Source organism: Protopterus annectens, chromosome 10.part0 (genome assembly GCF_019279795.1).
Source record: "Protopterus annectens isolate FY-2018-M chromosome 10.part0, PAN1.0, whole genome shotgun sequence".
Classification (NCBI taxonomy): Eukaryota; Metazoa; Chordata; order Ceratodontiformes; family Protopteridae; genus Protopterus; species Protopterus annectens.
In genome coordinates, this window is record NC_056744.1 from 716,936,002 (window position 1) to 716,956,604 (window position 20,603).

General features: G+C 38.9%; 1 protein-coding gene across 1 annotated transcript in view; it reads right to left on the reverse strand.

Moving 5' to 3' along the window:
* The window catches only part of KANK4 (KN motif and ankyrin repeat domains 4), a 419,388-nt gene extending 399,118 nt beyond the window's left edge, over positions 1-20,270 (reverse strand). The window contains exon 1 of the mRNA XM_044085543.1: positions 20,192-20,270. Within this exon, the coding sequence (XP_043941478.1) occupies positions 20,192-20,207 (16 nt within the window). The 5' untranslated portion in view covers positions 20,208-20,270. The remainder of the gene's footprint in view (positions 1-20,191) is intronic.
* Between the last annotated feature and the right edge of the window lie 333 nt (positions 20,271-20,603).

Below are 20,603 nucleotides of genomic sequence, written 5' to 3' on the forward strand. Positions count from 1 at the left end.
TATGGTCATTATCTGAATGTGCATCTATTTGCTACTTTATTTTCTATCAGAATTCACAGCACAGTAGCATGGTTAATGCATTTTATTTTTCCCAAAGGGAAGCATCAGTAAAGAAATTCCAGTCTTCATCTATATTAACCAAAAGAGTTAAAAGTTGAAGCTGCAACGAGATCTACTGCTTACACTAGAAGTAATTCAAAGCAGCTTGCACAATGCATCAGTCTGCTGCTGAGAGAACAGTCCTAAGTGATAAACTTATTGCAACATGATTTGAAATACAAAGTAAAAACATGCACATATGACAACTACACAGAAACTCTTTTTTAGGGTCATTAGTGATAAGTACACACTCTCATTAGAGCAATTTGTACCACCATGCAGCATACATAAATAACTTGTTCTCTCTGTTGCTGCAAAAATGAACTGAAGTAGTAATGTATGTCACTGGAGGGTTTACTCCATACAGTCTTGATTCTTCCATTTGAACTTGAGAAGATTTATGAGCATCATAAGCTGCCCTGAGATGTGACATGCAGACTCCGTAAAACCGAACAAAACAGATCAGTTACTTATGAGATCAGTATAATTAAAAATACCATGCCAGCTTCTGTTCACTTACTGCTGCTACACATTGCTAGAAAAGAGAATGTTTTAGATGTAGGTACATAATGCTTTAGGAAAAATCTACTCTAGTTTATAACAAAAGAAAATGTACCCATGATCTTACGTCTGTCGTTTAAACAAAGAAATTGGCTGGCAATCAGTGAAACTTATAACCTTAAGTGCATTTGTCTAAAAACAGGAGAAATAGCTTTGGCACTCACTACAAGCTTTACAGATAGTATCCACAATGGAAACCTAATATCAGAACACACTGCTGTCATCAGCAATGTTAAACTTCATATAGCATCTGTAAAAAAAACTAACAAAGCTGAAAACCTGCTTTGCAAACTATAATCACAAAATAGCTTCAGTAAAAGGCTATCCCTTCAAGCAGAGCAATAGGGAAAGGCTTACTGAGTGAATGGCTAAGATGGTAATGCTTTTTTAAAACTATTTATGTGCAAAATATTCAAGGATGACCATGCTTAAATTTCAAATTTTGCTCTTCCCCTCATAAAATATGCAGTGTATAGCAAAGAGTGAAAATTACTGTCTGAGCATTTGGGTAGTCATTAGTATTATAAAGTTTGGTTCCTCTAAAATTCAGGCAAAACAGTTAAATTACTTTAACTGCCTAGTCATTAAAATTATTAATTCTGGCTGCTGTGAAATTGTTATGGTAATACAAATCTTATTACTCTTTTAACCTTCTGCTTAAAACTATCTCTGATTTGGGGTTTCAAAACTACTGCAGCTTTGTCAAAGATTCTTGAATTAAAAGAGTGACATCAATGTACTACTTAGAACTGAATGCAAAAACTGATATTTGTAAAGCTTATCTTGCATTTCATGGCAAGGTCAAAGATTGAATTTACAATTCTAAACACGCCCAGTGTTTAAAACTGTCAATTAAACCCTTGATACTAACCTTGTCTGGAAATATACCAGGACAGGATTTATCAAAGGAGAAAGAATTGTGAGAGAGACAGAGGGAGTGAGGAAGAGAGACAGGCTCATCATTTAATTTTTTTGTCTCCCCAATCACACAAAGTACTTTCATTAACTTATTATTGCCTTTTCCTGTGGCCAAACGGCTTACTATTGCAAAAACATCCTTGCACAAGACACATATTTCACAAGGAAAGAACATTAGTGTATCACCAAACTTCACGTCCAACAGACTTCTAATCAATCAGCCTGCCTGTTTAAATTGGGCTTTTTTATTGTTTTGCATTTTTCTTCATTTCAAGATGTAAATGGATATTTTACAGTTCACACAAATAAATAACACGGTGTTGCTCAAGATTCAGTTTAGTTTACACTGCACTACTTGATTAATGCTTCTCTGTGCAAATCATTGTAAAAAAATCTTTGCTGCAGTTACAAATTACAGTCATTTCTGTCGGAAGTTCTTGCTGCAACCCAGCCAATATTCAATGCTCACTCATTTCAGAATAACAGCATTGGCTCTGACAAAAAAGACAACGGTCTCATGCAATCTGGGGACTGGCTAACAAATGTATATTTTCAAAACAAAAAAAATGTGACTGACATGATGAAAAAGGAAACTGTTGATGCAAGCTAAGCTGAAGTAAGCTATAGCTGATGGAAATGTTTTCTAAACTGGTAAACATTCATTTTAAACATTAAAATAGTGTTTTGTTGTTTCATGTCTTAGAACACATTGTTGAGGCTCAAGCCCCTCAGACTTGTGTTTTCAAAGGGAGTAAGACTTTATTAATTTATTTATTTTACTTAATTTGTTAACTGGTTGGGTGAGATGGCCCAAGGACCCTTTTCATTTATGACCCGAGCCAAAAGGCAATCACAGAACAGATACATTATTCATGTGCAGTACAGTAGACAGTACAAATCATTTGATACAATACACATAATAATTTGCACTAGAACAGTATTGTAATACCACTGAATTTTGGAGCAGTTTGGTTACATATTGTTACTGTAACACAAACACAATAAACCTAATAAGTCAACTTACAACCTGAATACAATATCAAAATAAGCTATATAAGAACCATGTACCCTGAGAAAGAGAGATATACAGATTCAGCACAAAGTAAATGTATTGATGGAATAATTTCTCCATACTGACTGGTTGTGGAAATTCTGAGCATAATGCTATACAGGCAGGATACTGCGATGGATGTTAACCTGCATCATCCAAACCATTTTTATCCGTATTGAATCATGTGTTTTTCTAGTTGGTTGCAGAATATTAAGATGTCTGAGTAGGAAGAAAGTTCCATGGTATGACAGCAACCTTATAAAAGGATTTTTCCAAAGTGGCAAGTGTAAAAGATGGTCTTTGCAGCTGACAGTGAGGGTGATTTCTTAAGCTGTACAGAGTTTTTCTCATTTAGAGTTGTGGTTTCAGAACAGGGTACTAACAGTATGAATATGCGAGTGTTTAGCACATACTGATTCTTTGCTTCCATGGGAAGCCAATTTGACTTCTCCTGTAAGGTGCAAGGATGCATATTTCTGTGGGCTGGATAATAAAATATAGAATTTAGTTTTCAGCTGTTTGTGAAATGGCAATGCTCTAAGTAGAGTGAAATAAAGGGTGAGGCGTAGTCTAGCACACACATTTATACCTTTTTACTTAGCATTCCTTGCCTCTTTAGTTAGTAGGTGGGAAATTTTATAGACAATCTTTAGTTCTGACATTATATTCTTGATCTGAGTGTATGTCAGCATGGAAGGAAAGATGTTGGCCTAAAATTACACCAAGATATATCTGCTATGTGGTGCATGGTAGTCTGTTTTTGCAGTGGATCAAAGACAGTGGGGGAAAAGCTGATCATACCTTCTGTGATGTGCCAAACAGCATGATTGAAGATTTCAGTGTTAACTCTTAGCATGTTGTTTGGTAGCCAATCCCATATATGTGCAAAGACATTCAGATACAAATACAAATTTGTGTGTTGTGTTTAAAACCATATTATCTGCATAAAGAGTTGTCTTTAAATTGGGGAGGTTGTATGGGAGAGAGTTAATAATTAATAAGAATTGAAGACGACCTAAAATTTTGAGCTTTGCAGTATCCCTTTTGAAAAGATACTTTCAGATCTAGAAAAATAGCACCAGTTACCAGATGTGATTGTATATGCTGTAAAGAGCACTGAAAGTGTAGTTTGGCCTGAAGACATTCTGCTTATTACTCAGAAAGGATTCACTTGTAAAACAATCTTTCGGTAATGCATATGTATTTATTACTGGGTGATAATCATTGTTTGGAGTGAGGGAAGTTTGGTAAAGGAATGAGCATACTATGTTTAAAGCTGTGTGGAATGCTGTTATTTGTAAATGTTACATTAAACATATGTTTTGAGGGCCAGCTTAATAATGTGCTGCTAGCTTGACTTAGGGTGGGATATAGCATATGAAAATGAAGGTTATAACAATATTCCACCTTTTATAGTAGTTTTTCAACTGCAAATTTCTGAATAGCTCTCATGCAGAAAGGAGGGTAGTCATGTTGTTGTTGTGTTGTGTCTTTCGGCTTTTCCCAGTTAGGGGTCACCACAGTGGAACTCCAGTCTGCTAATGATTGGCAGTAGATTTTTACATGCCAAATTGCCAGCCCTGATGCACAACCTTCAACGAAGGTACGCCCATTCACGCATGTCTCCACACAGAAGACGCTTTAGCTGAGAATCGAACAGGACAATGTCTTACTGTGAGGCGCCAACGCTACCACAGCACCAGTCATGTAAGGATTATAAATGTGTTTTTCATGAGGAGGTGTCACCTAGCTAAATTAGATACCATTTTGGTTTGGTGGCTAGGAAATGTTAAGTTATAAATGTTAAGTTATAAAAACAGACATTAATACAGTTATTATGCAGATCACAGGATTGTTTAGAAAATAAGGCCCTAGTACCTATAATCTTAATGGTTTGGCAAAACTTTCTTTGAAAGATTGAATGAATTTGTTTGGAACAATTGAAGGTACTTTTTTTTTTTTTACTAGATTGGTGCTAAGCCTAGTGGATTTTTGAAGATGGTAAAACACGAAAAAGCACACCAAGTCACAAAATATAGTAAGCACCAAGATGAAAAAATCCACTGTTCAGTAAACGTTGGCATAAACACTTTAATAAAATGAAGCGCTTTTCGTCTACTACTATTAGTAGACTTCCTCAGATCATTATAAAAAAATTTAAACACTCTTTAAATACTCTTTAAGGTGTCAGCTGATGCTAATTAAAAATAAATTGATCCCCAATTAATTAAATAAAGAAATCCAATAAAATCAATACATCATGATGGTAACACAAAGTACTAGTTATACAGATAAAAATGCTTAGTTGTTAATTTATCACATAACACAGCATAAGTAACAAACCCTCTTTTATGAAAAGCTAATATAATGCATAAAAATTTAAACTAGCTTTAAGATGTTCACTTCATTTATATGTGGTAACATCTAAATTACTCAATTCAACGTCTCAGGTTCCTAAGTTTTAAAAGACAATTAAGTTATAAAAACAGACATTAATACAGTTATTATGCAGATCACAGGATTGTTTAGAAAATAAGGCCCTAGTACCTATAATCTTAATGGTTTGGCAAAACTTTCTTTGAAAGATTGAATGAATTTGTTTGGAACAATTGAAGGTACTTTTTTTTTTTTTTTACTAGATTGGTGCTAAGCCTAGTGGATTTTTGAAGATCCTAAGAGGTCTCCTATTTGTTGACATTTAGTAATTCAGGTAATTTGTTAGCCAAGGGGTATAACGTCTAAACGTTCTGATCCTTCTAAGTGGGAAAAGAATTTTCTGAATAGGAAATTATATTACAGAATTTTGAAAGCACAGCAGTAGGATTAACGGAGTTGTACACATTTTCCAAGTTAATGTATATGAGCTGTTGCTTCCAAATATCCAAGTTCAAAGTAGTATTAACCTTGCAAAGGTTTTGAGTAGCCAGTTAGACAGTAAGACATGATGATACCTCCAACTAAGGTGGTAGACTATCTAATGACTGCAGTTTGCCAAGTATGTTAGGAATAATAACATCTGTTAAGGATTTCTTGTTGGTATTGGGGCTGGGGTGAGTTTTTTCTTGCACAGTTTGAGTTAGGTTGTTATATACAAGAATCCTGTTCAAGTTATTTTTTTGTTCATTCCAATTTGCGTTTATGTCCCCAGTAATCAACTTATGACTGCCTATTTTGAAAGTATGTTGAATGAGGAATTTTAAAATACAGCAAAAGATGGAGGATGTATACAGATAATGGCTCATTTAATTTCAGGGCTAACCCAGTCAGTTCCATTGTCAGCATTCTGAGATTGGTCAATCATGGAAAATAGCCCTAAATGCTTACAAAACAATGTAGCTACACCACTTTTAGGTTTTTTGCATGGGAGGTTAAAAGTAGACACAGAGATATCCAATTGTTGCCTTTAACCAGAAATAGGCCTAATTTGAGGTTTATGCAACTGAAGTCAAGCTTATAACTGGGACCATCAGTTACTGATACCACATAGACTCATATAAGCAACTGACAGACTTCTATGGTTATTATTGTAAAAACTGTACTATAATACAGTCATATTGGTACTGCTGGTAGAATCAGGAGGCTGGAGTTTAGTGAAGATATTTACATTTAAGTTGGGCATTGCTGGTGTTGCAGTGACAGTGATCATACTGGTAGACTGTGGCCCAGATATGGGTTGAATATATCCTAACAGCAATAAAAGCAGGATGATAAAAAAAATATACATTTTTGTGCCACTGTTTAAAGTTTGTGAAAAAGTTGCTCTTTGCCAGTATCTTGAAGGTACAGCATGTGGTGCACTGTATAAGTTGTGAGTTGCAAAAAAAGAAAGTTTCTCCATCTAGAGGTTATTTCAGTGGTGAAGGATTTAGTATGGGGAGATAGGATGAAGAACAGAATGTCTGCTCTGGAATAAGCCAATGAGGTAAAGAGATATGATGAAGTAGGGAAACTGCACATGGTAGCAGCGGCAGTAGCATTTGCTTAACCATTTGTACCTTATTATAAACATCCAACTTTTTAGTGATAGTAGAAGACAGTATCTGAAAGGGTGTACAGTTATGAATGAGGAAATAAAATCAGTGACTGGGTAATGTATATAGGAAGTGACAAATATGGAGGAGAAAATGGGACAAGATATAACTAGTTAATTAAATTGCAGTAAGTATGGTTAATATATAGCTCACTTGCAGTAATTCTGGTTGACAGTATGACAGGAAATAGCAACACCAGGAAGTAAGATTGCAGGAAGTGCGGTTGACTGGAAATGAGGAAATGGCAGGTGTGTATAAGTTACAGAAATGTGGGGGTTGATGGGAATGGGGGAACAAAGAACAGACAATTACAGCTAGACCATGTGGAGTAGGGCATATCTCCCAACAGATGGATTTCTGAATCAACACCAGGAACAGTGTGCTACCATGCTGAGGCCACCAGAAAAAAAAGTTAAGTTGACAAATGCCCCAAAGATAATGAAACAATGCTGCTTATAACTAATAAAATAAACACAGTAAAGATCCCCAAAGCAGTACTCTTGCCATATCCTTTGACTCTGTACTTATGCTGTACCAATACTGAATTAATAAACCATGCAGACAACCTTACACGGTAAGACTATCAGGCTGAAGCTAAAAAACATGAGATAAGTATAACTCTAGTGGGAGCAGGACTGCCCACATACTGGTCCTGGCCTAAGCTAAATTAATACAGTTTGATGAGCATTTTACCTTAAACCGACTAAATAAATCACTTGCGGGTGTTTCTGTTATTGCATGGCAGCATGAACTTGTTATGCTCCAGCATAAATAAAGCTGAGCTCAGTGAGAGCAGTTGGAGTGAGGGAGATATTAGATGCTCAAATCATTCAGCAAAGAAATGGTAACAGAGACTGTGAATGAAAAAATATTATTGGGGATGTATCGCCTGTGATTTGTAATATGGGCATTACTGGTTCATCACTTTGCTGCTAGAATTTCATCTTAGTGCTGTCGCTTAGGTCAAATTTTAGTATTTTTGATCCAAATATTTTGCATATGTGGGATGGTGGCTCATAAAGTATGTTTCTGTATAGACACACCCTAAAAGACAAGTATGTGTCCTTTGCAACAATACTGCTGGGCAGTATTTAAACTTTTCAGCTGATTGCTCATTTGTTCACAGTTAAGTGCTTGTCTGTCTATTTAAGTGCCAGATGCTCAGACACATGGACTGTGTCTGTAAATATACTTCTTCTGAGTCTTTGTAACTTCAGAGGCAGTACACTTATAAGCACATGCATCTTTACGAGTAAAATACTGAAACAGCTGAAAATATCAATAAGAGCAGGATGATAAAGAAACGTTCATGCAAATGCAGTCATATATCCAGCTGCGTCACATAGAAGTTTTCACCTTGACTACATCCCAGATGACCCAGGTTCAGTTTTTGGTCGAGGACAAGTATTAGGGGAGGTCAGCTGAGGAGGAATGAAAGTGAATCTCCAGAGCCAGTTTATCCACCTGGGGGAAGAGAGATGGTGACTTTTTATTACAGGATAATCATATGAAGAAAGAAGATCTGGAGCCTGCCAAAGAAAGTGCAGCATTTCGTTTGGCATCATGGGTGTGATGGGTGTGTAGAAGCAACTGCACTGACACAGTCTAGTAGGAACTGTACTGTACATAGCAACATTTGTGTGTGTGTGTGTGTGTGTGAAATTTACCGCCAGAAAAACTTCACCCCCCACTTCAACTTTACCTCCAGAGAAACTGACATTCAAGCCTTCTGAAAAAGATTTTCTGAGAACCTGACAACCAGGCTTCTGAAACATTTTCTTGTAAGTAGAACCTGACTGCCAAACTTTTGAAGACATTTTCTAGTAAGGAAAACTGTAGAACAGAAAATGCAGATTTTTGCCTCATATTGATGCCCTATCCTTTTCCCCTATTTTTAACCAAGTCACAAGTGCACTGCCTCGTTAAGTGACTTTCTCAAAGTCAAATATCAGGCAAATACTACAGGAAGAGTCTTAATCCTTTGTATTAACTTACAAACAGAGGTGTAGCCAGAAATGTATAATTTGTACTCAGAACTGACTATCTTGCTCCCTCCCATCAACCCTTAAGTTGTTGCTCCTATACACGTTTAGAAAGGGACACATTGTTTACAACTGTTGCCTGTTAAACCATAAAAAGGCTATTTTTAGAGAAGCATTCATATCAAGTATCTATGTATGTTTTGTTTAGTTCTACACAGCAAGCATTAGCTTAGACATGTCTAAGTCTTCTGTGCTCTTTGAGCCACAATATATCGTAAGATATGCTCAGAAAAGAATTTACTCGTTTGAGTACACTGGGCATGCCTCAACACACCCTTGCTGCCAGACCTTAATTTTCTGATAAAACACTGAACATTAATTACAGTCCATTCATAATGGCTGTCCTTAAAGTTTCATAGTGCTTGTTCAGAAAATGCATATCAGTGAAACACCTGTTGGTCTGCTAACTTTTCAATTGAATTAAAGTTGTCTGGCACTTAAAGCTATGTGCTACTAACAAACTGCTTCCTGCATTCAAAAAATATAGAGTTTGAATCCTATAAGCTCCATTTGCTTACTGTGTGACTTCCAGCAAATCATTCAGACAGTACTCCTGGGTCAAACCCCAAAAAGGAACCCTTACTCAGTGTATTTGTCTGGTTAAAAAATAAAAGAAAATATTTAAAAATTGGCCCTCCTTTCATTCACTATATCCATCTTAACACCCCAACATAACCTAAAAGAATCCTTTTCCTTACCGAGTTACTTATATTGTACTTCCTTTCAACCATTAATTTTTATCTCTCTCTAACACTTAGTTTCTATTCAGTTCATCTCTAGCACTAGGAAATTTAAATATAATGCTATCTGTTTCACCACCATTTCCATGTTAAGTACAATATGTAATCACTACTAAATCTTCTGCTTCCTCTCTGCTGTACTATACTGTACTACACTATACTATACTATACTATACTATACTCTCCTAAACCTCCTACCTACATGTAATACAACCTACTAATAAATTCAGCTTTAATTTCTAATCTCTTTCTCCATCTAAATGATTCTTGACTTTTCTATACATCACTATAATTCTTGTATGATTATGTCTGCTATGTTTATTATTTGTAAATATTCAATGTCTTGATTATTTGCAGCTTGTCTGCATGTATAACTATTGTAACTGAGCATTTCATGTAATTCATTATAGAATCGTGTTACATTTGTAGTATCTGTGGAGCATTTCTCCCCTAGTCTCCACTGCAAAGGTTTTTTTTTGCCCAGTGGACTTCTATTTAAACAAATATTAACGAATAAATAAATAAAATAGGTCAAACACTTGTACACAGGTTTCCTTGTCTATGGTACAACTTCATGTGTGAAATTTAGGTCCAGCTCCACTAATCTGACCCCAACTTGGTATGTCTTCCTTTAGCTTTTTATAATCATTTTTTGCATCAGTCCCAAAATAAACTGCATTTTTTGACTCTTTATTCAAAAATGGGGCTACTAGCTTGGTTCATTTGCTAGTCTGATAATTTCTCTTTCATTTATGCTACTAAAGGCAAGCAAGTAGGCCTCAGCATTACCAGAGGGGCTAATTCTCTGTAAGAAATGGCTGCATCTTGAACTAGGCCCACTGCTAGGCAGATCTTCAATGATCTGCCAGGCCCTAGAATTACTCCTTATCATTCTTTTGTAAAACCTCTTTGTTTTTTTGTTGGGATGTACCTTCAAGACAGTGGAGCAGGGCTCACAAAACTGCAATACTCCATTGCAGGTCTCAGATGGTTTCTTGTTGACCTCATGCACTCTACTGTAAAGCAGCCATGTTTTTTGCATGGTCTGTTGCATTAAGGCAGTGTTTTAAAACAAAACCTTTCAGATCTTCTCTGTGTTGCTCTATGCAGTTTGTTTTACACTCTGTTAGGCCAGGTAGTAGCTTCAGTAACAGTTATTTACGAGTTACTAGGCCAAGGGTATTTTTGGGCAAATCCTCAGTATCTTCATCATATGTAGCAAAGATGCTGTAATAACCTCTAATGTTACACAATTTGAACAGTGAAGATAAGATGCACTTTAAACACTACAGTAGTTTTTATTGAGAGCCATATTTATTCATTTCAGTATGACAGATAACAGAAACACAAACTGCTTCTCTTCAGCATAACAGGCAAGAAAATAAAGCAGCATTTAGATGATGTCATGCACACAAGTTCATAGTTCTCAGTATACAAGCTGGGAAAGAAGCAGCACCAGTCTCTTATTTGTTTTTAGCCCTTGATTCAGCATTTATATGATCTTGTAAGGTAAGTTCTGAAGTAGAAAGCACAGTTCTGTACACTTACCATAAATGTAGATGTTCGAGTGTATTCACTGTTGCAGTCATCACATTTGGGTTATCTGCCTGCAGGTAGCCCTCAGCTGGCCTGAATACCAGAGTCTTGGGATTTCTGTGTCAGATACTGTTGCTTCTTCCATGACGTCAGGTCATCAGGGGCATAAAACATGCAGCCGATGCCATTACATCAGTTTTTCTTGCCCCAGATGTCAGGTGCCCCCACAATAGGAAGCAATTATATGGTATGGAAACCCCCCAGCAAAAAGCAAATACACATGATATAAAGTATGCCAAACAAAAAAGATAGATAAAAGTAAAGAGAAGTCAGGGGGCTGGAGGGAGGGTAAGCAGGACTGCAAAAGTGAATACACTCGAAGATCGACATTTATGATAAGTGTACACAACTGTACTATGTTCTTCATGTTTCACTGTTGCAGTCATCACATTTGGGTTGATTCCCAAAGCTAAGGAAGGGTGGAGGCAGTTAAGGAGCATTAGGGCTAGCAATGAGGCCCTGTAAGACTGCTGTGGCAAATCCAGCTCTGGATTTAGAAAAGATAGGCAAGTGGTAATGCTTGGTGAAACTATGTACAGAGCTCCAGGTTGCAGCTTCCAGGATGTCCCTGGTAGGGACTCCTCTTAGAAATGCAGTAGAGGTAGATGCAGCCCTGGTGGAATGTGTTCTTATCTCCTGTGGGGTAGGGTTTCCATGATGCCTGTAGCAGAAATGGATGCAATGTGCTATCCATTTGGAAATTATTTGCTTTGAAAGGGCCTTCCCCTCTGCCCCTGCAGCAAAGCTGACTAGCAGCTGGTCAGATTTTCTGAGAGGCTTAGTCCTGTCCAGATAGACCCTAAGCTGTCTGTGCACATGCAGGGAATGCAATATCCTTTCCCCTTTAATCTGGGGATTAGGGAAAAAGGTAGGCAAATGAATGGACTGGTTCAGAGCCACACTAGATACCACCTTGGGCATAAATTATGGATTAGTCCTGAGGGAAACCCTGTCCGCATGGAAGACAATGAAGGGTTCCACTGCCATAAGGACCTGCAGTTCAGACACTCTTCTTGCAGAAGTGATGACTAGAAGTAAAGCTGTTTTCCAAGAAAGAAATGTCAGCTCTGCTGTACAGCTGGTTCAAAGGGGGGAAAAGTAAGTTTCTCCAACACAAAGTTTAGGTCCCAGGCTGGAGTTGGAGCTTTCCTGGGGGGGGGGTCTTAAATTTTTGGCCCCTCTAAGGAATTGTTTTAGCAGTGGATGAGAGAAGAGGGGTGGCTCAGTATTGTAATATGCTGATATGGCTGAGGCATGAATCTTAATTGATGAGAAAGATAGGCCCTTGTGGAGCATTTCTGTTAAATAATCTAGAATATGAGGTAAGCTGGGCACCGTTGTGCCCACCCCTTGAGACTGGCTCCAGGAACAGTATATTTTCCACTTTTCTGAATAGGATTTTCTAGTACTAGGTCTCCTTGCCTCAAGAATGACATCCAGCACCTGATTACTGAGGGTTGCTAGAGGTGAGTTCAGGGGATTAACCAGGCTGCAAGGTTCAGGGTTTGAAGCTGAGGGTGCAGAATCTAGCCCACCTGCTGGTACAGCAGGGAAGGAGTATGAGGCAGGTACCATGGTTGTAGCACTGTCAGACTGCACAAAAGGGGGTACCAGTGCTGGCATGGCCAGTCTGGTGCAATCAGAATTGTCCTTGGCTTGTCCTGTTTGATCTTTAGCAGGACCTTCAAGAGGAGAGGCAGAGGGGGAAGGCATAAATTGAGAGGCCTTCCCAGGTAAAGGACAGGGCATCCACTTTCCAAGCTTGACAGTGGGAAGTTCTGGTGCAGTACTTTTTCGATTGGTGGTTCTGAGGGGAGGCAAACAGGTCTATCTCTGGAGTCCCCCATTTGTTCCTCAAGTGCTTGAATATTTTGGGTTCCAGCTTCCATTCACGAGAGTGCATTAGATTTCTGCTTAAGTCGTCTGCCAGTGAATTTAGTTTGCCCGGCAGGAATTGAGCTTGTAGGTTCACTTGGTTGCTCAAGGCTGTGTTCCACAGAACCATGGCTAGTCTGCAGAGTGGGTAGGAATGGGTTCCCCCATGCTTGCTTATGTACCACATAACTGTGGTGTTGTCTGTCTTTACCAGTAGTTGTCCTGGAAGGATAAGGTCTTTGAAGGCTGTCAGAGGATTCTGTACAGTTAACATTTCTTTTTGATTGATATGCAGGTGCATCTGTATTGGGTTCCATTTGCCCTGAATGCACTGCCCTGCCATGTGAGCCCCCCATGCATAGTTAGATGGGTCTGTTGTTAGGGTTTGGGTGGCAGGGGTAGAGTGAAAGGGAGTCCCTTGTTGTGGTTGCAGGCCTCTGCCCACCAAAGAAAGTCTGCCCTTAGGCAAGGTATGACAGGAATCATTGTTTCCAGGTCTTGAGAATGCTGACACCATAGACTTTTTAGATACCACTGAGGTTTCCTCATATGCAGTCTTTCATATGGAATTAACAGAATGCAAGAGACCATGAACCCCAGGGCTTGTAGGATTTTCCTTGCAGATAGCTGCATTTTTGTGGCCAGTAGGTTGAAGTAGGTTGTCAAATAAACTTGTTTCTCTGGAGTGAGGAATGCCATCTGGGAAGTTGCGTTCAAGCTTGCTCCCAGGAATATAATCCATTGGCAGGGTACTAGGTGTGATTTCTTCTCGTTGATGGTGTACCCCAGTGAAGTTAGAAGTCTCTTTACAAATGCCAGGTGCTGTAATAGCAAGTCCTGACTCTCTGCCTGAATCAGGCAATCATCCAAATATGGGAAAATCTGAATATTTCTCTGCCTGCAAAATGCAAAGGCTGGAACTATACACTTTGTGAATACCCTGGGAGCAGTAGATAAGCCAAAGGGAAGTGCAGAGAACTGATAGTGCATGGAGCCTGCCCTGAAGCGTAGGTATATCCTGCAAGACTCCCTTATTGGGATGTGCAAATAAACTTCTTTTAAGTCTAGGGTTACCAGACAGGCATCCTTGGCTAGCATAGGAAAAAGCTGTTGAAGAGTTAGCATTTTGAATTTTGGAACCACCAGAAAGGTGTTGAGGATAGACAGGTCCAGGATAGGATGCCAGGAGTTTTCTTTTCTGTGAACCAGGAACAGCCTTGAATATAAACCTTGTCCCCTTTCTTCTGCTGGGACAGGTTGAATAGCCTTGATGCTGAGGAGAGTGAGAACTTGTTTTTGGGCCTCCACCCACTGGTTTGGGGGGAGGTCTGGTGATCCACTTGGGCATGGGAGAGAGTGGAAGTGGAATCTGTATCCTAGGGAAACTATGTTTAAAACCCATTTGTCTTGGGTAATGAATTTCCAGTTTTTTGCATGCAGGGCGAGCTTTCCTCCTAAAAGTGCAAGTAGTTGAGCAAGGCTTGGAAGAGTTAAGGATAAGTCACTGTGCAATTTTTCCATAGGGGGTGGCTTACTACTCTCTGCTTTGGAAGTGGGAGCCCCCCACTGTTTAGATCTGTGCATAGCCTGAGACTGAATTCTTGGTGGTCTGCTGCTCCTGGTTTGGACTGAGAAGTCCTGGAAGGGAATGGAAAAGACCACTACTTTGAAGGCCACTGTCTACTGAATCTAGGTGGCTATACTTGTAAGAAATCTTTAACAGTTTGCAAGCTTTTTCCTCCATTCTTTTGAGGACTTCTTCCGCTTTGTTGCCAAAAAGGCTGTCTTGGTTTAAGGGTGCATCCAGTAATTTAGCCAAGCATGTCTTCTAAGTACAGACCCAGTGACAGCAGCCCTGCAAGATGCTTCTAAATCATCAAAACCACATTGCAAAGTATGTTTACCAACTTGGTCATCAGAATGCATTAAGTCTTGTAAATCTTTGAGTTCAGCACAGTCAGGAATCAACATCATTTTCTGTTTAAGTAGTCCCATAATATGTTGCTGATACTTTAACATATGAAACTGGCAATTTAAAGCCCTAATGGCCAGAGTAGTAGAGGTATATACCTTCTTACCCCATCTGTCTAAAGCCCTAGAATTTCTGTCAGAAGGGGTAGGATTCTTGGCAGTAGTAGCTTTAATGCTTTTAGGTCCTTGGGAAATGGTCTCTTGATCAGCAGTAGGATTCTTGAAGAAGAATTTGTGAGAGTCAGGTACTCCATAGTACCTGTCAGGTTTCCTGGGAGCTGGAGGCAAAGTGTCTGGGGTAAGGCTGGATTCCAGGAAAACATCATCTACAATCTCCAGAACAGGAGGGACAGCTAGAGGCTTGTGCAGGTTTAAGAATTCCCTAAGTCTCTTTTGGACTGAGAATAGTCATGGCTTTCCCAGCAGAAATGTTCCCTAAGGGTATGCAAGGTTTCACCAAAAGAAAAATCCTCGGGAGGGGAAGCAGAGGAAATGGAATCCTCTGCATTAGAATCCTCATAAGTAGATTAGGGTAAATCCTAGTAGTCAGAAGGAATAGAGATATCAGATTCCTGATCAGAAGAATCAGAAGGAAAATCAGTTCTAGGTCTCTTAGAGGGGGAAGGCTGGCTTCCCCTAATTAAGGTAATAAGGTCTTCAGCCATTCTAATCATTTGTTTTTGAGGCATGTGGGCCTGAGAATGCGCTTTGGTCATTGGTTTTCTAGGTGTAGTGTGAGCTTTAGGCCTGAGGAATTCAGTATTTTTAGCTTGACACGAAGTCGTCGGTTTAATATGAAAACCCATAGGCCTGACTACACCCTCAGAAGCCGGTGCCTGCACAGCGGCTCCGGACCGATCTAAGGTAGAAACATCCACAGGTTCCATAGTTGAAGAAGCATCTCGCGGCATACCAGACTCCGAATGGGTCTCAACAGAGGCCTGCGAATCTGTAGAAGCGGGTATCAGGGGCTGCGAAAGCACCTCACTGAGTACTGGTAGACTGGCGACTAGCTTAACAGAAGCGTCGTCGGCAGTTTTGGACCTATGCGGTCTGTCTCTGTCTTTATCCTTTTTCAGAAGATCGGCAGTCGAATGACTTAACAAAGCCATTTCAGAGTACGGAGATCAAGAACGAAAGTATTTAGCTGCAAAAATAGCCTGACGACGAATAGTTTGGGCATTGAACAAGGCAAAAAACTGACAGCGAAGGACGTCGTGGTCTGGGCCTAAAGAGGTGATGCAGTAAGAATGAAAATCTCTATGAGGTATTTGCTTTCCACAGGCAAGACAATTATTAATTTTTTCTGACATCGGTTAAAGCAAGAAAAAAGGATCCCCAATGGGGTACTTACCTTTTTGAAGACTTCAGGTCTGAAACTCGAAAACAAAAATTTCAAGAGTTGGCCGACCGGCACTTGTAAACTGCTTCTGCTTTGGGCACCACATGGCAAGAAAGACTGATGTAATGGTGTCGGCTGCATGTTTTATACCCCTGACGACCTGGACGTCATGGAAGAAGCGACAGCATCTGATGCAGAAATCTCAAGACTCTGGTATTCAGGCACTGAGGGCTACCTGCAGGCAGATAATACAAATGTGATGACTGCAACAGTGAAACACAAAGAACATACATAGCTAGGCAATCTGACGCCCTCTGCAGTTTCCCTAACTGGTGTCCCCCTCAACTCTTAGTAAAGAAGAACAAAAAGGTCTTCTTAAGATGAGGATCTCCCTCTCAAAAAAAAAAAATATTTTTCTGCTCTGAAACTTTAGCAAAACACTTGCAGCAAATGTACTGAGCAGCTAGCCTTAGACCACAAGTAAATTATTGGCATTTATTTATGAATGCCGGTACATCACTTCCACACCATCAGCCTCTGATGATCTTCTCCTCAAACACCACATGAATGGGGCAACCACCTCCTCTGCCCACCCCTAATTTTCGCCATGATACCTTGTAGTCAGGAAATGCTCCTAATACATTCCAGTCTATGGAGCAAGTATGAAATGGCACGTGAAGTACATGCCGAAAAATCCAGTGTAAGACAGCCTCTTCCAAAGGCAGCAGCAGCAATAATCATTTTCTTAGGTCAAATGTCATTTTATTTTTTCATCAGGCAGTCACAGAGTTCACAATTTTCATAGTAACTCCTGCTTTACACTCTGGACAAGGAGCTCTCATTAGTAGCAACACATTTTCTTGGGTTGCTTCAACTCTTAAATCCTGTCAGACTCTCAGTGGGGTCAACCCTCTTTTTTTCAAGTAAAACTGGCCAAATGCACTCCAGGAGCTTTACAGCAGAAATCAAACATCACTTCTTATACTCTACCCTATGCATTCCAATGTAATGTTATCAACTTTTCGGATTTTATACATTTCTTTATTGCCTTCAGGCTCTTTAATAAGATGAAATAAGACTAATTACACCATGTTCCTATTCACTTTTGTTGTTTCTTCCATTTTCTTTCCAGCTCTGCACTACTTTTCAAGAATGTTTCTAGAATAATTATTTTGAATCTTTTCCACTAATTTTAAATCAACTTATTTCTGATCATTTTTTTAGGCTGCATATCTTTGTACATTTATTATGTCTTTGCACATCATCAACATCATCAAAAATGCATGTTTTTCAGACTACATTCTGTGACAAAGGGAGACAAATCCCTGAAGATGACCCACACAATCAGTGTTCAGATTGTGGCCCAAGAGTTAAAACAGCCAGGTGGAAAAGGATGGGTGTGAATGGCCAACACCTGCTCACCCAACCTGGGTGGATAAAGTAGCGGTTCTTGCCAAGTGATCACCATAACAGAGATAGAAGTCTGCATGGCACCAAAAATGCTCAGGACTAAGGGCATGGGCTTGGCAATCTTAGACTGGTAAAAGCAGCAGTCATAGTATGTGAATGAACATACATACAAGAAAGGGGAGGGCACAGGATGCCCCACAGTGCTGCATATGTTCATGTCAACCACACGAGGAGGATTTGGAGGTGATAGAAATACTGCCATTATAAGGAAGCCAGCATGATACAAAAACACCTTCATGGGTACCAGGATGACAAGTCAGTGCTCACCTCCTATACTGGGAATTCCCAGTACAGGGGATCAAATGGACTCAAGATTTATTGGGAGATGCCTGCAGGCCAGCTGACATGGTGGCAAAAAAAAAAATACAGAAAAATGCATGCTTTTATTTTCCAGACTTTCCACAGTGTCACTTCCTATTACTGACCTCTTCCTATAACTTGGACCAACTGCTAGAAAGTCATCAAAGCTTAAGTAGTTCATACAGAAATCTGTTACTTTTTTAAACAAATTATGTACACCACTGTGTGAGGAGACTAACTCACTTAAGTTGTTGGCTGGTCCTTAAGGCGAGGTGAAGGTTAATGAGACACATTACCTCTTTAGATTATGTATGGGTAGGAGTGGGAAGGGTTGTGTTTTTTTGCTGATGTGGCAGGGATAGTTGGCTGCACAATGGAGACCTGCCACCACAGCCACTATGGATATATTCTCCTATATGGTGCCCTATTCCCAGGTTCATGAGGCAAATTCAGCAGAAGTGATTTAAAGTTGCAGGGATAAGGGACAGACTGAAGAATATATGATTATTGACATTCCTCTAGAAGGATGGATGGCCACAACTGTATCCCCAAGAAAGAAGAGTGACCATAACCATATCATCAAAAATAGGGATGACAAAATGTGTACCACTGGAAGTATAGATGAACCAGCATATACCCTGTGATGAGTGAATGACCAATACCAGATGTTACAATGATAGCTACATTTTCAGTTTTTTTTTGCAGTCGGAAGATAAATATGCTATGCCAACAGAGCCCTGAAACAAAGACTGTAAAGCAGAAGCAGAGTCACTTGCCCAATCCCAATAGGACTGCATTAACGCTAACCAGAGCACTCGATAAACCTCTCAGACGCTCAGTCTCTGATGAGTGTTATGCATTACAAACTGTAAAATTGCATTATTTAAATTAAAAACCAAGTCAAATGCCAACTCAAAGTACTTTGCAGTATGATAAAGTGATATAGTAAGTATATCAAATACTATTAAGCACTATTGCAGTATACACACATGGATATATTATTAAATGTGTGTGTGCGTGTGTATATATATATATATATATATATATATTTTTTTTTTTTTTTTTTTTTACTATAAACTAATACAGCTAACTATATATACTACATGACTTGCTCCTCTTGGCTAGATAATTCATATGAAATAAACAGTCCTACAGGTCATGTCACTATAATTTGCAAGCTGATAGTGAACACACCACAGTGCTCTGGTTCATAGAACCATCTACTAAATCTCACAGTTTATAGGTATAAACATATGGACATGAAAGAACGTGCTACACTTGTTGACTGTAAGAGATCAGCTTCACACAGTTGTCAGTGGATGAATATAGATTTTACAGCATCTTAACTGCTCACCCAAATAACTACTACAAAGAATATTTTAAATATTACTCATTCAGCAGAAGCACTTGGTGTTGCAAGTCACTACACATCAGATGTTGGAATGTTCTCTTTTTATTGTCTTGTGTAAACAACCCCCTTATCAGTTTTGTGACTAATCCACAATTTTCCCATTATGTCAATAAACTTAAATAAAGGCTATACTATTGCATAATTCAACTTTAAGAACAGGACCTTTCCCTTTTGCTTCTAGAATATTCATACTAGTAACCATTTACATATGAGGAAAATTGTACGAGCACAAATTATATGCTTATTTCTCAAAAAAGTAAACCCTCTTCGGTGACTGCCAGATGACTTTAAAGCAGACATACAAAAAAACATTTCTGAGTGAAATTCAGAAGGCACTAATCGATGGGAAGCTTAGGAGAGTTGCATAAAACTTCAGAACAAGTCATGAGCAGAAACATTTGAATCAGTTCTAGAACTTGTACACAGGCACCCAAAGTGGTTAGGGGGATTTTCCCACTGTTTGTGGTGGCCATGTAATTTCAACTCCTAATTTAATGGACTGCCCTTGTAACACAGCAGATGTTTTACAATGAGTTTTGCTATGTGGCCCTTCAGTTTTCTTTTTTTTTAAAGTGATTTTCCAGTGTGTCTGTTCACAGTCTTTATCCACCGATTTTACCCCAACAGTTCTGCCTAAACTGGATGGTTTGCTGCTGCAACTGTCTACAAAGGGCAGCCTTTCTTACATCATACATGCGCAAGTGTGTGAATTTCTCCCTGCTTTAGGATAATCACTGTGAACAGCATGTAACATATAAAAGGATTAAAGGAAAAGGATACATACCATTAGCTTCATCCATAGTTTTTGTATTCAGACTCTCTTTGCCATTAAGCAAATCATTTGGATTCTACTGCTTACCCTGTAAACAGTAATAACACATATCACTTTACTGCATGTAAAGTTCATAAAGCCAAAGTAAACAGTTAGTCTTTTTTTATTAAATCACCACTAAAATACATGTTTTGTACTCCTTTGTGATTACACCAGGGACTGAATTTTATTTTTTAGCACCTGCACCAAGGTGAATGGAATGACGAAATCTGCTAGCACCAACATAGAAAATACATTCATTCCAACACAGTACACAGCTAATGAGGCTGACTCAGTCACCACCTAAACTTTGTAAGTATATATAAAAGACCATTACCTTTACTAAAACAACTAAAGTAGAAATATTCACAACATTAGTGCTTTC